Source organism: Antechinus flavipes, chromosome 1, assembly GCF_016432865.1.
Source record: "Antechinus flavipes isolate AdamAnt ecotype Samford, QLD, Australia chromosome 1, AdamAnt_v2, whole genome shotgun sequence".
NCBI lineage: Eukaryota > Metazoa > Chordata > Mammalia > Dasyuromorphia > Dasyuridae > Antechinus > Antechinus flavipes.
In genome coordinates this window covers 54,261,146-54,279,174 of record NC_067398.1, presented here as the reverse complement: position 1 = coordinate 54,279,174, position 18,029 = coordinate 54,261,146, and the positions used below count along the sequence as shown (strand labels likewise).

Here is an 18,029-nt window from a genome sequence, read left to right as displayed (position 1 = left end):
GCTAATCAATGATGTGAAAACAAAAATAGCAAAAGAAAAAAAAGTAGGGACCTGGGATTCAATCGTCCTTGAATTAACTTGCTCCATGAAATATGTGTGACTTAGGGACTGTATGCTGCTGGGATGCCTGAACAGTGGTACCAGTTTTGTGTCTGGCTTCGCAATTTTTTCCGTCCTGGGCTTCATGGCACACGAGCAAGGGGTGGACATTGCAGATGTGGCCGAGTCAGGTATGGTGGTTTCGGTGGCAGTGATGGTGGGCACTGCCACCTAGTGTGTGAGCCGACTTCTGCAGGCATTTAGCCAGGAAGGGGGTATCGGGGGGAAAGGAAACAAAAATGAGGTTTTTCAAAATGAATCCCGGAAACTTCCCCTAAGTACCAGAGACTCCTGCTTCAAAATGCACAACATCTGCATAGCCGTTTGATTGATGCAGGGGCAGAAAAGGAAGGATGGTTTCCTCTCCTCAACTCAGGGAATAGGGGTCAGCCCTCGATCGGGTCAACTAGAGGCCACCCAGCTGCCCACTGGGCCTTAAAGCAAATCTATTCTGAAACTCAAAATCGGCTGCAGGTTCTGCAATTTGATCACAACTTTCTCAGCCTCGGTTTCTGTATTTTGCACTTTGCTCTCGGCGTTTTAGCTGTGAAAATCAGACCTTGTTGGGGTCATTGTCCGTCTTTGAGCTGTCCCTCGTGCAGTTGGTATTATTGGTGACAAGTCCATTTTGAAATGGGTTAGGAGGAGAACGTCGCCTTCAGTGGGCAGGGAGAAGCTTTTTTCAGGAAGGTCATCAGTCAGCCCAGAGGGGGCCCATCTCTCTGATTGTTTCTCAGCCCCCATCCATCCTAGGAAAGAATCTGCTTTTGAAAGTGCTGCCTTTTAAAGGTGTTCTGAGGTGTAGGAGGTAGATAGAGAGGGAAAGCATCGTTGAGGAGTTTTCTGGGTAAGAGACAGGTGGTCTCAGAGTGTGGTCAAGCCAGTGCTTGTTTGTCTCTCGATGAGGCAGTGATTGGAAATAGGATTGACCCGCAGGAGGGGTGTGCACAGGAACAATTCAGACTGCAACGTTGATCCCCCCAACTTCTTCTCAAGTCTTTCCTTGACCGTTTTCTCCTCATTCCCTCATCAGCCACAGGAGCTTTATCTCCATGATGGATATGCATGCATTTTGTATAATCATAGGAAATCAGAGCTAGAAGATTCCTTTAAGACAATCTAATCCAATTGCTCACATACAGAGACGTGTTTTGAGTCTAGGAAAGGGCAGAGACAAGACTGCTCATCTCCAAATTCATGTTCTTTCTATTATCCCACGCAGCTCCTCATTTCATTTTATAAAAAGTCATTAATTCCCCATTCTGACTCCTCAGGGACGATTCAGTCTTCCCTGATGGAAAACTCCCCATAATCTTCTTCTTTCATCAATCTCATTTGAGATATACATAATCCACCTCCATAGTACAACACACTGAGAAGTCTCTCAGCTTTATCCCCTTCCCAAAAATGTGTCTGAGGATGTCCAAGATGCTAACTATTCAAAGTGCTCCTCTGACCCCTCCAAATATTTCTAATTCCTTCTTTATATTCCTCGATAATAAGATGGTTCCAAACTACCTTAACCATTGTGGGTGGAAGCCATTTTCTCGTTACTTCCTTGACATTTTCTCAGTAACTCCAAGGCAACTTCTGCTCTGTAACCTCATCGTGAAATGAGGCTCTAGTGGGGACGAGTATTTATCTGTCTCCTCGAAAGTGGACTTTATCTGTCATTTGGGTCAGGAGACATTATTTGGTCCTTATCCAGCAAACTCCAGTTTAAAACAATTAGCAGCAATGCTCTGTAAGTTGGGAATGTTTTCTAATTCATTTGGTTCCAAGTCTTTCTGCTTCTTTTGGAATAAGTTAGACCAAGAGCCCCAGAGAAACTGTGCGATGACTGACTGGATTTGTGGGCAAGAGAGATGGATCTATATTGAGGAACCAGGCAAAGGCAGCTTTTTGTTTTTAACAAGTTTTGTAAATGATGTAACATTAAAAAAGATGTGTGTGTGTACGCGCGTGCAAATATACACCTAGGCAGATGCATATTGTGTACCGGGAAGACCTTGAGGCATCTAATGCTCTGAAGCTCTTTGAAGTTTCCAGCATGAGTAGATCCCCCATGATGTAGCAGGATCGTGAGTTGTTGTGGCCACTAGGATCCTCCAGCTGGTCGCCAGTGTTCTGTGGGGATGGTTCTCTCCATCCTGAGACAGGTTTGAGTGATATTTGAATGATAGGTCCCTGGCCCCATCACTGGGTCTGGGCTTCCTAGCTTGAGAGCCACAAGAGCTTAGTTTTCTCAACCCTGGGTTTGCTTCCATGGCAAGATGAGACACTAACAGAGAGTGGAGGGATGGATTCGATGCAGTGTCAGCCTGAGCACCTCCTGTCCTTAGCCAAAGGCTTCAAGCTATGACCTGATCATTTATTCCCCTCGGTGATTTATGAAGTGCCAACAAATGGAGTCTGATTATTTCTCTAATAAGCTTTTAACAAGCTCCGTATTGAGCCTAGTGCCTTGGAACGAGATAATTATTGAGCTGAATGGAATTCAAATGAAATGTAGCATGGAGTGATTTATGATCGCCACAGTTTTCCAAGGTACCAGAAGGGGGTCGAGTTCCTTCACATGGACTTCTCTCTTGATAATGCAGCGTTGCTTCTAGAGACCACCAACCACTCCGAAAAAAACTGCAAAACGGGAAATACAGAAACAATTGAGTTGATAATGTGCAGAGTTTGGGGTGGGAGGGGGGAAGGGAGCGGGCACATGTTTTGCATCTGTCTCATAATTGGCTTGAATTGATCACACACGTGCAATCTATCGACCACAGCCTGAATGGAAATTTAGATTTCTACTGAGGTAAGAGCAGATTCTTAGAAGCTGGGGGGAGCTGGAGGAAGCTCTGAGACCTTCTCATCCAACCAGCTGCTTTCATATAGGAGGAAACTTAAGCCAGAGAGGAGAAGGAACCAGGTCACACTGGCCTTGGGAAGAACTAAGTCTCGAACCCAAACCGTTATGTTCTTTCCCCATCCGACGCTGCCTCTTAATCCTCAAAATGGTCAGACTGTTATATGATGTGCATTGGAAGATGGAGACCTTGCTTCTTTAAATTTGTACTAAATGCCCATGTTGGCAAGGCGCTGTGGAAAGAGGGTGGGTTCTGCAGTCAGGAAGAGAGGCGGGTGTGAATTCTACCCCTCCTCCATGTCCATAAGTTGTGTGACCATGGATAGACTTCTCTAAGCCTCAGTTTCCTCATCCCTATAAATGGGCAAGTACAGAACTTACCTCACAGGGTTGTTGTGAGGATCACTTTATTCGAGGTAACCTGTCAAGTGCTTTTTAAACCTAAAGCGCTCTAGGAACTCCAGTTGTGGTGACTGTTCCTGTTACCTTTTACTGATTTTCCAGGTGATATAATCATAGCCAGTCCTCAAAGGGCTTCATTCATAGGATCGCTTCCCTTTCTCCTGATTGAAATTCAATGGAGTTGAAATGCCACGGGACCCAATTATCCTCTCCTCTGCCTCATTCGGACCAGCTGCTCTCTAAATGAAGTGGGGGATTTATTTTCTCTTTAATAGGGCAGAATCATAAGTAGGAAAATGAAGTCACCTGGTTCATTTTTATAGCAGGGGAAGGTGTTCAAGGTGACACAGCTAATTGTAATCCTGCCCAGACTAGGACCCACCATTCATCACAAAATCATAGATTTAAGGCTGGAAGAGCCTCAGACTCTCATTTTACTTTTGAGAAAACTGAGAACCAGGAATGTTAAATGCTTACATTCACATAAACAATAAGCATCCAAGGGCGAACCCACTTGAACTCCTAACTGATTTTTCATTGTACCACTGACTCTTAGCTCAATGTTCTCTCTGCTAGATCACCCCACCCCTGAGTATGTCCTATGCTCTAATAATGCCATCTCACTCCCACCCCTTCCTTCCCTTCTACAAGTCTTTGACTCCCTAAGGTCTTTTCCTTAGGAACATTGTCTTTATTCCCCTAGGAAGTTGTGCTTTCTCTTTCCAAAGGAATCACATTTTTCTAACATAAAGCCTCTCAGTCTCTGTCTTTTCCATTCTTACTCATTGGATTGTGAATTTTCCAAACCTTTGTTGTTGTTTTCCCCCTTGATTTTATTTGCCAAAAGTCTTGGATCATCAGATTCTCTCCATTCATGTCTCCCCCTCCCCATTTTTTCCTTGTCAATTGTAATTTTGTTTTTCTTCTTTTTTCTTGATCTGACCATCCTTTCTATTTAGTCCTCTTTTTCTCCTTCCCTAACTTCCATGCATCCCTTTCTTCTGGCTCTCAGTTAGTAGCCCTCCTGGGCATCTGCTCTCCTTTCTTCCAGCTGATCTAAGTCTGTGGAAGTGAGAGAAGTAAATCCACATTTCCTCAGATTTCTCATCCTTCCTCCCCGACTCCCTCCCCCAGCCAGAAAAAAAATACAGGGAGTCACAAAACTTTTTTAAACTGTAATTTTATTTATTTATTTATTTGATATTTGCCCCAGCTACATTTAAAACATTTTTTACATTAAAAAAGCTTTTTAGTTCAATTCTTTCCTTTATCCCTACCCCCATCCTCCATTAAGAAATTACACATGAAGTTAAGCAAAACATCTTATAAACTTTAATAGCTTAAAACTGCCCTAAGACTTTGGGGATACCCTCTATTCACTCAGCTCTTAAATAAGAAAAGCTGATTGTATTTCCAAGTATTCCCTTCTTCCCAGCTGAAAATCCCAAGTCCATAGCACCGATTGTCCCCTCAATCTCCTTCCACTGGGCTAAGGAGAGAGTGACCTCCCTTAACTCTCTCATTCACTTTCTGATGATCTCTGTTTTATTGCTGAGCAAAGGTCAGCCTTTCCCCATTTGGCCCAGAGCCTGGTGCCCAGATCCAGGCTGAGGACAGGCAGATGTGGGTGCGGCAGAGGAGACCTCAGAGAGAAACATTTGCTCCCATCTGGTGGGATGCTAGTCCTTCGCCCAGAGGCTCAGTAGCGTGTCTTCTGCTGTGGTGGGGAAAGAGTGCGTGCGTGTGTGTCTAAACCTGTACAATGATCTCTGACCCAACAAGCAGAGGGCAGAAACAATGAGACTCCTTCCCCACTCGGCAAGAGCCTGAATCGTCCAGAGAATGGCTTTGTATCATTGTTTCCCTCTGAATATTGGGAAGTGCCCCCACAAGATCATTTTCAGATGTTTCCCCCCTCCTGGAAAATGAAAACCAAAAAACTCCATTTGTTAAGCAGCTTGGTTTGGTCCAGTAAATGCTTTGTGAAGGATCCAGGAATTAGCCTTAGATTTCTCCTTTTCAGTCTCACCTTGAAAGCCACATTCTCCCGTGGAGCAGGTTCATTTTCTCTGTCCCAGCTTATTCCTTGGAAGGATGTGTGCCTCTTCCCTTGGGTCTCATGGAGGTCTGTTGGAGACAGATGCTAAAACTGACCCCGACTGGTTCCAATTTGAATTTATGCAGTCTGTGGCCTCTCCCCTAAGGAAGATTCCCCTGGTCCTTCCCCTTGCTCGGGGTTGGGAGTGGCTGAACAGACCCAAATGATTTCCACCCTCCAGTGTAAGTCTCGGGTGCTTCAAAAGGCTTGTTACTGACTACTCTCCTCTCCTCTGCCCCCTTCCCTTTCTCTCTTCTCCACCCCCTCAGGTCCAGGCTTGGCCTTCATCGCCTACCCGAAAGCTGTGTCATTGATGCCGCTGCCCACGTTTTGGGCCATTCTTTTTTTTATTATGCTTCTGTTGCTTGGACTGGATAGCCAGGTCAGTAAAGAACGGCGGGTTTTCTGCTTCTGATGGGTTATGGGAGTGTACTTCTTTGGGTTCTATTTATTACCATCTTCCCTCATCACTCATTGTGCCATCTGATACGCAAGAACCTAAAAGGATCCTGAGCTATGGAAACTGTTGTCACAAAGCCCATGCATTTTATTTAAAGGTCAAGACATCCTCAGTCAAACATTTCTATAAAAAGATTAGCAGATCTTAAAGAAGAAAGCTATAAACATGTCAGTCTGGGATATGGGCAAATGACCTTGCAGACCTTAAAAGATCCTGGAGTTATCACTCTATTATAGCCTAAGTCCCTAGTTCCTGTAAGAGGAAAATTGTGGATGTTTGTGTGGAAAGACAGGACCCATCAAGAAAATATGAAAAGGTATTCAACCTCCTCTATTAAATATCTACTAAGACAGACATCGAAAATAATATAAATGAGTTTTTAGTGTTTAAAGTGCAGGCTAGTGAATGTATTTAACTGTAATAAATATAATGTCAGATAAGTGAAGAATTCCTATGTTGTCATGTGCTATCTATGAATATTTGTCTAAAAGGCTTATTTTATTAATAAACATTGTATAGTGGGAGATAGGGCTGCACATGGGCAATATTAGAAAATAAGGGACACTTTCTTTTAGCATTTCTCTTCTTCCTACACACCCAAAGACCAGTATCACCTTGCTGTACCTCTTTTCAGGAAACGAGGCTCCCTAGACCTCACCTATGCTCTTGAGCTTCCCCAAACTCTTTTCCTGATGCCCCACTGAAAACTTAATTGTCCTTTACCTCTACATAACAAAATATCACCTGTGGCTATAGCCTCCTAGGCTAATAACCAATCTCTACTGAGCTGCTAGCAGGACATCATAGAGAAGAAATTTGAGATCTTCTGAATACAGAGGAGCAATCTCTGAGGAGTTAGTATTCCAGGCATCATAACAGGGTCAGTAGCTGGCACAGCGGATAGAGTCCCTGGCTGGGAGTAAGGACTACTCCTCTTCCGGAGTTCAAATCTGGCCCCACACTAGCTGTGTGACCCTGGGCCAGTCACTTAACTCTGTTTGCCTTAGTTTCCTCATCTGTAAAATAAGTTGAAGAAGAAAATGGCAAGCCACTCTAATGTCTTTATAAAGAAGATCCCAAATGGGGTCACAAAGAATTGGGCATGACTGAAAATGATTGAATAATGATGATTCCAAGCACCATAAATAGAATGATATGGGAGATGGTCAGTGCTGAAAGGATTCATCACCATCCTTGGAATCACTGTGGATACAGCTACTTATGTACAAGGGGGCCTTAAAACAAATAAGTATCACATATCCACAGTGCATAGAAGAGTAGAGAAATTTGTGCCGTAGGTATTTGCCAAGATTTCATAGGAAACCATAATAGATTTGTTAGAAAATGAAAATAAAGATGGAAATAACTGCTGAACTCTAGCAAGCATTTCCAGAGATGGTCTAAAGGGACAACACTTGTGACCTTTGAATGTTGACTCTTAGGCAACTGAAAGAGAAGGATTTTTTTATGACCCCCCCCAAAGTAAATATTAAAAGAATATTAAGTCTTCTTTCCCATCTCTGAAAAATCATTATGATATAGCATCTTAATGAAAGTCTGCAAAAGGAATGGGCAAGCTTTTGTAAATGAAATTCTGCAGTGTACTACAGTTGACTAAAGGGTTCAGAGAAGATGAGATTCTACTTTGCTTATTAATTGTCAAACATAAAAAAGCATTTGTTAAAACAAAACATCACATTTAAAGATTATTAAAATTATTCCAGATCTCTTGGGAAGATTCGATAATAGAGATTCCTTTATTAATCATTTTCATATCATTAATACTTAGGTGAGTTTTAATGTGGAGATGTTTGCCAAAGATATTTATTACCATCATGGAAATTTTCCAGTCAGATTCCAAATGGAAAAAGGAATTCCCCAAAGATAGCAAAGTTTCTTAAGATGATATTATTCATAGAGGGTCTTGTGATGACTAAGTGCATCATGTCCTAGAATCCTAGAGAACCTCCTAATTGAGATCTAAAATCATCAAAAAAAAAGTTCAGCATAATTCTCTGCAGAAGAAGAATCACTTGGAATGAAGAACGACTCCTACCCCATGTGCATACATTTGAATGGCCGTAATTATAGAGTTGACATATCTGGAACACACTATGCAGATGGAAAATGAACTGGATGCAGAATTGAATAGGAGGAAGAGTAGGAAACTGCAGACTTTTTAATACCATCTTTCTGATAAGACCTACCTTTTTGAACAATGAGATTTTTCTTGGGATGCTATATAACCATCAATATCCACTGATATTTAGAGCTGAAAGGGCCAAAGCTATAATTTTGGAAGTGGAAATTGAAGCCCAGAAAGATTATAAGGCATATTAGGTAGAATTTGAACTCAGGTCCTCCAAATTCAAATTCTTCCTTTTTTTCTAGTAGAGTCAAATATGTTTGTGCTTTCACTTGGAATATTTACAACTAAAAAATGAGATGGACTAGATATGTAGCAAAAGCAAGGAATATCAGAAAAATAGCTCATGTATTCTACTGGTCCCCATCCAATGTGAAAGTGTCAAGACTTCCAGAATATTAAGTAGGACCAGTGAGGAGGAAGTATGAGATCTCATGGAAAAGTGTTATGAATAAGTCATGATCAATATCATTAGAGGAAGGATCTCCATAGAAATGATGGCATATCATAGGTTTGTATAAGAACTGAAAGAGATCTCAAGACCATTTAGCCCAATTCCTTTTATTTGATAAATAAGGAAGTTGCACTCTGGAAAATTAAAAGCTTTGTCCAAGATCATACAGGTAGAATCAAATTAGGATTTAAACACTGGTTCTCTAATCACTGAATATAGTATTCTTCCCAATGCAATGGATAGAACCAGTTCATGATTCCTGAAAGCTAGACAGAGTTCAATAATAATAATGATAATAGTGTTATTTAATAATAATAGCTAAAATTTATGTAATGGGTACTATGTGCCAGATATTATGCTTTACAAAATATCATATTTGATCCTTATAATAATCCTATGAGGTAGATCTCCATTTTGCAGATAAAGAAACTGAGACAAAGAAAGGTTTAAATCACTTTCCCAAAGTTAACACAGCTAGTAACTGTCTGAGTCTCAATTTGAATTTAAGCCTTCCTGAATCTAGGCCCAGCAGTCTATCCAGTATTTGAATTTTAATTTAGATTTTATGAGAGTGGCAGTGGAGAACCACTTTTTATCCTCAAGACAAGGCATTACAAACACAGTGTTTATAGAAATTGGTTTGTGCGGATTTCAGAAAAGGTTAGAACTAGCAGGGACTTGGAGATTCATATGGTACTTAGGCACAAAGAGAAGTGAACTTGAACCTTACATTGGCCTTAATATGCAATAGAGACTGAACAAGGGCTCTTTATCTTCTCCCTGTCTTATCTTCTCCTGCCATTATGCTCCCACATATTTGTATCAACAAACAGGATGAATTGAAAGAGGGAGAAAATGCAGGTGGGAGAAGCAGTTAAGAACCTGATGTTTTAATCTAGAAAAGGTCTAATTCCTGAATGAAGTGCCTGGCCTTGGGGTTAGAAGGGAAGGGCTATTTAAAAGAGACATAGTAAAGGAAAAATAAGTGGGATTTAGTGAGTAAATCAACGAAGAAGAACTGAAACTGACTCTGGGTTTCAAGTCCAAGACTAAGAGAAAATTAGTGTTGTTGAGAGAGCCAAAGAACTGATGAAATAATAAAGGAACCATTAGTCAAATCCCTTTATTTTATAAAGGAACAATTTTACTTTTAAAATTAATTTTACTTTATAAATGAGAGCTTTTATTTTTAAAATTAAATTAACAAACATATTTTATCCCCTGACTTTTCCTTCCCTTCATGAAAGAAAAAGTAAAGCAAAATACTTATAACAAATAGGCATAATCAAGCAAAACTAATTCCCACATTGGCCACATCCAGAAATGTCTTATTTTTACATTTTTAGTCTTATCACCTCTCTCATTAGGAAGTGAGCATTACGCTTCATCACTGGTCCTCTGGAATCAAGTTTGTTATTCCATTGATAAGCTAAGGCTTTTAAAATTGTTTATGATATTTCTGTATAATTTTTTCTCTTGTTTTTTTCACTTTATTTTTTCATCAATTTATAGAAGTCACCTCAGGTTTCTCTTAAACCATCCATCTCATCATTTCTCACCACATAATAGACCATTATAATATACCATTACATACCATTTATACCATTATACACTGTTCAATATTGTGATAGATCATTATATTCACATTACCATAATCTGTTCCACCATTCTTCTATAATTGGGCACCCCCTTAGTTTCCAGTTCTTTGCCACTACAAAAAGGGCTGCTGTATATATTTTTATACGTATGGGTTCTTTTCCTCTTTCTTTGATCTCTTTGAGAATAAAGGCCTAATTGTTAGTGATATTGTTGAGTCAGAGAGTATGCTCAATGTAGCAACCTTTTGGGCACAGTTTCAAACTGCTTTCCAGAGTATGTGTACCAGTTCCATTAACAAACAGAGCTAATGCTCTTGCCTTATTTAAAATGAACAAACTGAAGCCTCTTGTTATTGAGTCTGTTCAGTCATGTCTGGTTAATTGTGACTCTATTTAGGATTTTCTTGAGATATGAGAGAGATCAGAGATCCTCTTCAGCTCGTTTTAAAGATGAGAAAACTGAGTCAAACAAAGTTGTTTGTTGCCCAGGGTTACACAGCGAGTAACTGAGCCACATTTGAACGTAGGTCTTTTTGATTTCAGGTCTAGTGCTCTATCCCCTGAGCCTCCTGGCTGGCCTTGGGTTAAATTATACATCATTTTACAAATGAGGAAACTGAGACAGTATTAAATTACTAGACCAAGGTCACACAACTATTAAGTTTCTGAAGTCAAGCTTAAACAACTGAAAATGTCTTTTATAAATTTATTTTATAAATGAATAATTTTACTTTTTTAAGGGGATTTACTATACCACTTCTCTTTCCTGTAATTGAGACCCAGAGGGCCTAGAAGACTTGTCCAAATACACAGGAGAAGCTGAAATGGGAAAGTCAAATAGAAAAGGCCAGTGTGTAGTTGGAGATCTTAGGGTCTCACCAAGTTTAGATGGAGATTTGGTTGCTAAAAATAACCCTTATAGTCAGGAAGATGAGTTAACACTGAGGGGAGGGAAGGATGAGACTGAGGAACTCAGAGGTCCAAGAACCTCGCTTTTAGAGGAATACTCATAGACAGAGGGGGAGAAGAGGAGGTACCAGCCCGAGAAATAGGAGAAACGAGAAAATCCAGCTTTGTGGAATCCAAGGCGGGAGATAGCGTGCAGTAAGTAGGAGGTGATGGTGAAGCAGTATTCAAACTTAGGTCTTAAAGGGATGAGGAAAGGGGTGGGAGAATGGCCAGATCCATTGCCTGAAACATTTGTGGAACTCTGCAGAGGGAAACACCCGGCTCCAGGTAGATTAAGCTGTCATTGATCCTAAGCCATATTTGACATCAGTGTTATGATATAAAATTTTCTCCCAAGGATAGTTGGCACATGCTTCTGAGAATCCAAATTTTTCCTTTCAGACCATCAGGCTGAATGTTTGTAAATGTTTGTGGGAGCCTTCCTTTATGGCTTAGCCTTCTGAGGCACTTTTCCAACCAACTTAGGAAAGACTAGAGTATTAGAGCTAAAGGAGGCCTTAGAAAAGAGAATTGTTAAAATCTGAGGGGACCAGTGACACTGATTTAGGGCTTGAAGGATCTTATAGTGTAGCATGTCTGGAGCTGGAAGGAACTTTAGGACACGGTATTAGAGCATAGATGATTAGAGTTTGGAAAGGACATTTATTTATGGGCTAGTCTTCTGAGACACTTTTCCAACCAACTTAGGAAAACCTAACATATTAGAACCAGAAGAGGCCTTAGAAAAGAGAGAATTGTTAAAATGTCTGGAGGGAGGAACTTTAGGACACAGTATTAGAACATAGATAATTAGAGTTGGAATAGGCGTTTATTTATGGGTTAGCTTTCTGAGACACTTTTCCAATCAACTTAGGAAAACCTAGAATATTAGAACCAGAAGAGGCCTTAGAAAAGAGAATTATTAAAATCTGAGAGGACCAGTGAACACTGATTAAAGGCTTGAAGGACCTTAGATTGTAGAATGTGTGGAAATGCAGAAATTTTAGAACATAAAGGATTAGAGTTGGAAGGGGCTTTTATTGTTCAATAATTTCCAACTCTTTGTGACATCATTTGAAGTTTTCTTGCAAAGACAATGGAGTGGTTTGCCATTTCGTTCTTCAGCTCATTTTACAAATGAGAAAACCGAGGCAAACTAGGTTAAATGACTTATCCAGGGTCACATGGCCAGTAAGTGTCTAAGATCACATTCGAACTCAAGTTTTATTGACTCCAGGTCAAGTGCACTATCTGCTGTCGGGAAAGGGCTTTAGAACCTAGAATGTCAGAGCTGGAAGTGACCTTAAGATAGAGAGCTGTTTTTGACCTTCTCACTGCCTACTACCTATATAATGCTGATTAATCTATTTAGCAATGTTATAGTTCAGAAAAGCTGTCTGGGCCTCAGTTTCCTCATCTACAAAATGGCACATAATATTATTTAACCTGTCTGCTATGTTCATATGTACAATCAGCTTTATTAGTAGTTATCTGAAAGCTCCATAAAGGGACCTTTCAGCTTTTTTCCAATTGAATTTTGAAAAACCCAGTCTGGCCCTCCACAGCCAATCCCTTAGGTCAATGGGAAGGCCTTCAGTAATGTGGAAGTCATTGATCCTTGCAGAAGTCAATTTTCACTAATTGTGTTCCTTGAATTTCTAGAATTGGGTCAAGTGTGACTGGGAAATAAGACTGAACAAGCTCCAGAAGAGTGTTAACATGCAAGTTTAAAAATAAAAAACACCCATTAGGAATCAGTGTACCCTGGACATTTTTTTAAAAGGTGACAGAAGGTTTAGGAGAATTACCAATGTCAAACAAAGTAAATATCCTCATCTGTGCTGCCCAGGGCTTAACAGGAGCATTGCCTTGTCAACTTCGCCTTGTTTTGTTAGGCACAGGGAATATGCAAGTTCCAAAGTGACATTTAAAATTAATTTAAAGAAACAGAATGTTAAAGCTGTGAAGTGTCTTGTAACTTAGAATATGCAAGTTGGAGGATACCTTAGAATGTAGAAAGTTAAAACTGGAAGGGTTTTAGAACTTAGAATATTCAAGTTGGAGGATACTTAGAACATAAAAGGTAGAGCTGGAAGAGATTTTAGAACTTAGAATATTCAAGTTGGAGGATACCTTAGAATGTAGAAAATTAGAACTGGAAAGGAACTTAGAACTTAGAATATTCAAGTTGGAGAATACCTTAGAATATAGAAGGTTAGAGCTGGAAGGGATTTTAGAACTTAAAATATTCAAGTTGGAGGATACCTTAGAACACAGAATGATAGAACTTTCTGAAAAAGATATGAAAACATGGAATGTAAGAGATGGGAGGGCCCTCAGAGCAGAGACAAAATAGAATGTTAGAATTGAAAGGGCTTCCCTTTATTTTCTAGATAAGGGGATTATGACCCAGGCACAGGGCAAGTGACAAAATCAGTATTAGAACCAAGTCTCCTTATTCTCCGACCAGCATTTCCCCTTCCTTACCAGGAAGCTAAGCAGCAGTTTTTATGCATTTCCACTGACTCAGCTAATCTGCTAACTCTTCATCTTTGAAGGCATCTGTTAGCTTATCCATAAATAGATTAGAGTGGTTTCTCCTTCCCATGAACCTAAAGAACTCTTGCCTTCCTCAGTTTTTCATTGCACCTTTGTCAGATCCAAGTTCCATTTGCAGACTGTCCTCACTCCTGTTCAAATATAAACATTTATATAGCTCCTACTATGTGCCAGGCACTTTACAAATGTGACATTGGATCTATGAAGTAGGAGCTGTTACAATCTCCATTTTATTGAGGGTAAGGGACTTGCCCACGCTCACATAGCTAGTATAGGATTGAGTTTGAATTTGAACTGGAGTCACCTTCACTCTAGACCCAGTACTCTATCCCCTCAACTACCCAGATGCATGGCTGGGAAAAGGCTCTCAGTGTAGGAGCTGCTGCCTGTGAGGAATCAAATTCTAAGAAAAGAGAAGTGCTAAAATAAGTTTTGCCTTTATGGCTCATCAGATTAAAGAGCAGCCTTCCAGACACACCATATGGTCTGGTATAGTTGATGCTATCTGTTGTTTGAGAGGCAGTGCCATTGGTAGAAAACCTGGAGTTAATAGATCTGAGTTCTAGTCCTGCCTTTGCCCCTTACCATACTTATCATCTTAAATAAGTTGCTTAATCTCTCTGGGTCTCGGTTGCCACCTTGGCAAAATATGTTTGATGAGGTAGGTAAAAGTCTTGGGTTTGGAATTGGGATGACCTGGGTTCAAAAATGTATGAGCTGTATAATCCCGAAAAAAATCACTTTGGTTAATTCTACTTTTATTCCTTTTCTGTAAAATGGAGGAGAGGGTTTGGGTCAGAAGACTTCTGAGATCCCTTTAGTTCTAAATCTGATACTATTCTCCCTGCAAGCTTCAAGGTAATGAGGAAAACTCACTCACTGAGGTCATAACTTCCTTCACTTACTTCTTAGTATCTCTGTTATTGATCAGCATAACTAAAAATCTTGCATGGTGAAGCTACAAGGGACCTGAGGAAGCATTGGCCCAGTGCCCACTGATTTTTACAGATGTTAATTCTGAACCCCAGCACGGGATGTGTTTGCCCCAAAGTCACAGAGCTAGGCAGCAGAACAGGAGGAGAGAACAGGATTACCTTCAAATTCTAGATTAAAGGGTGTTTGTTTCCCTGATGATTCTGATGAGAAAGGGAGGTTACGAGGCAGGGAAAAAGGGAGAGAAGGAGAGATCAAGAGCGACAGAGACAGAGACAGAAATGGACACAGAGACATAGGATGGAGAGAATATAAAGGCAGGCAGACACACAGAGAGAGAGAATAAGAGACAGAAAGGAGAGGAGAGGAAAAAAGAGAAAGGGAGAGGGAGAAAGAGAGCATGTACTACTATTATGCCATAAATAACCTCTAGATGATAATATTTCTGTATTTCTGGCATGGGATTTCTCAGTTATCTGAAACTTGCATGACATGAAATCATTTTTCTCTTTCATGGAAAAACAGGTTCCAAATTAAATAGCATATGTGTTTACATTTAGAATTTTCCAGCTTTAAAAGGAATGGTTTGCAATTAAGTGATAGATAGACTAAATTCATAGAAAACCAGGACTGGAAGGGAGCTTTCAGATGTTTTAATCCAACCTTCTCTGCCTCCTGATTTTCCCTCCTACCATTTATATGTGTTGTCTTACACCATTAGAATGTAAGATCCTTGAAGGTAAGGACTGTCTTGCTGGCTTACATTTGTACCTCCCACTTTAGTTGTTTCTTCCATCCATCCATCCATCTTCCCTACCTATTTTATAAAGGAGGTAGAAGTGGTGGAGTAATTTGCCCGAGGTTACTGGGCAAGTCTTTGGCAGAGTTGGATTAAGGCCTCACATTTGATCCTTTTAGAACTATCCAATCTCTCTCCTTTATACTGGGTTGGCTAGAGATTGGAGTGGGCTTGGGGAGATGGGAGGATGCATATTGAAGTTAGGCTAAAGGAAATCATTGAATTCAGCTGGAATTCAGTCCAATGTATTTTTTTATTATAGCTTTTTATTTACAAGATATAGGTAATTTTTCAGCATTGACAGTTGCAAATCCTTTTGTTCCAACTTTTTCCCTCTTTCCCCCCACCCCTTCCCCCAATACTTGTTAAATATGTTAAAGTATAAGTTAAATACAATAAATGTATATATGTCCTAACAGTTATTTTGCTATATAAAAAGAGTCAGATTTTGAAATAGTGTATAATTAGCCGGTGAAGGAAATCAAAAATGCAGGTGGACAAAAATAGAGGAATTGGGAATTCTATGTAGTGGTTCATAGTCATCTCCCAGAGTTCTTTCACTGGGTATAACTGGTTCAATTCATTACTGCTCTCCAATGTATTTTTTAAAATACATTAAAAACATTTTTAAAAATGTTTTTCTCTTCCTTCTAGTTTGTTGAAGTTGAAGGACTGATCACATCATTGGTTGATCTGTACCCATCCTTCCTAAGGAAGGGTTACCGACGGGAAATCTTCATTGGTTTAGTGTGTATCCTTAGCTACTTTCTGGGCCTTACTATGGTGACTGAAGTAAGTACTCCTGGACACCCACTATTGTTGTTTTTTCCAGTCCTTGGTGGATACATATTCTATTTCTGTTAATATTAAAAGCCGTTTAGTTCATGTAGTCTGGTATTAAAGCCTTAGTCTCCTTGAAAGTGGGAAACTGGCCAACTGTATAACTATTGTTGATCCTTCAGAGCCAAGTGAGATAATGAACAAAAAGCATTATATAAATATAATTTTCTTTTGTGACTGCAGCCACAGCATGTTACAAATTGCTATTACAATTGGCTGATATGACCCAACATCCTTTGTACTGATTTCTTAGATTTTTTTTTTCTTTTTGAAACTAAATTTCACACAAATTTTCAAACAAAATTTGTTTGATTTCTATTTGAATTGGAACTGCATTGCAGGGAGAAATGTATCCTACAGATAGATTGTTGTAATGGAATTGAAAATTTCTTTGATAAAAATGTGGACTATCAAAACTTATTTAAAAAATCAGAAGTTGAAATAATCCTTTGGGCCTGGTATTGATGGCTTACATCAATTAAAAATATTTCACTTAGGATTAAAGCCTCCTGCAAGGCCCATAAAAGGTTCACAAAATGTCATTTTTCACCTTGAAGGGCCATTATATGATTTTTTTGGTACCTACTCAGTTGCATGATGAAACCTTCTATCTCCTGTTAAAATTAAATTTTAAAATAATTTTCCCTCAAAAAATGTTCTGCTTAGAAAACTGCATCATTAAATAGTTATTCAATGATTTGAATCCTCCCTTAAAGTGAAGGATATGATGTACCAAGAAGAAAAATGAAACGGAGACACCTAGTAGGGCAGCTTCTACATTTGAGACACTATACTTTCTTAGAATGTTTATCTTAAAGTCACTGTTTACTAAACCAAATCCCAATAGCAGAGACTAGTGAAAGTAAGAATGAATGCCTTTGCCTCTTGGTAGAATAGCAGATGCCTTTGAATGAATGACAATCTGGTGAGAAATGATAAATAAAACAAAATTATAGAATGTCAAGTAAGCCTAGTGGTAAAATAAAAAGTGAATTCATTCTCTATCCATCTCCTTTCCTCCTAATTATCTATATTTCTGTTAATTTATCTTTGGGTTTTTTTTTTTTTAAATTTGCTTCTCATCTATTTCAAACTGCCTAGCAGCAACATTTTCAATAAAAGCTAAGACAAAAACAAATGAAAATATTCATGCTGATAGCAAGAGATATCTTGTCCTGGTTAACAATTGGCTTCCTGCCTCCTCATTTCCCCACTTCAGAACCTTCCTAAGTCAATTTAAATACATCAACAAATTGCTTCAGATCACAGTGAACATTTGAAAAATTGGGGTAGGGGGTTATTTCTCCTGAGCTTCCTCAGGAAGCTAATCTTGACTCTGGTTTGTATATAAATACTTTGGGGTGAGAAATGATTTTTCAGTACACAATTTTGATCTGGGGACTTTGTTTTGGAAAAAAAAAAGTTGGTCCCAATGTCGTTTCACTGTTGGTCATCACCTAGGTCTGTCACTGTCTCAGTAATCAGGCTTTTGCTTCTGTGGGAGGGGCTGATGGCTTTGGACTTTCGTCCCCAGTGCCAGGAAAGTTCACTTTCTTTGTGATTTCTTCACAGGGTGGCATGTATGTGTTTCAACTCTTTGACTACTATGCAGCTAGCGGTGTATGCCTCTTGTGGGTTGCATTCTTTGAATGTATTGCTGTTGCCTGGATATTTGGTAAGTACCTTAATTGTTGACTTAAATGGACTTAAATGTCACTGTCCCCTAGTGGGTAAACAAGGGAAAGGAGTAAGTTCATGGTATAATGAGAACCTTCAGAATTCAAGACTTCCACCTGGTGTCTGCTCATTATTATTAAAAAAAAAAAAAAAAAA

At 39.5% G+C, this 18,029-nt stretch overlaps 1 protein-coding gene across 1 annotated transcript in view; it reads left to right on the top strand.

Annotated features, from left to right (window-relative positions):
- SLC6A6 (solute carrier family 6 member 6) overlaps nt 1-18,029 on the top strand; it is a 135,608-nt gene that overhangs the window by 104,040 nt on the left and 13,539 nt on the right. The window contains exons 9-12 of the mRNA XM_051982932.1: nt 106-230; nt 5,729-5,841; nt 16,011-16,148; nt 17,769-17,871. Coding sequence (XP_051838892.1) covers nt 106-230; nt 5,729-5,841; nt 16,011-16,148; nt 17,769-17,871 — 479 coding nt within the window. The remainder of the gene's footprint in view (nt 1-105; nt 231-5,728; nt 5,842-16,010; nt 16,149-17,768; nt 17,872-18,029) is intronic.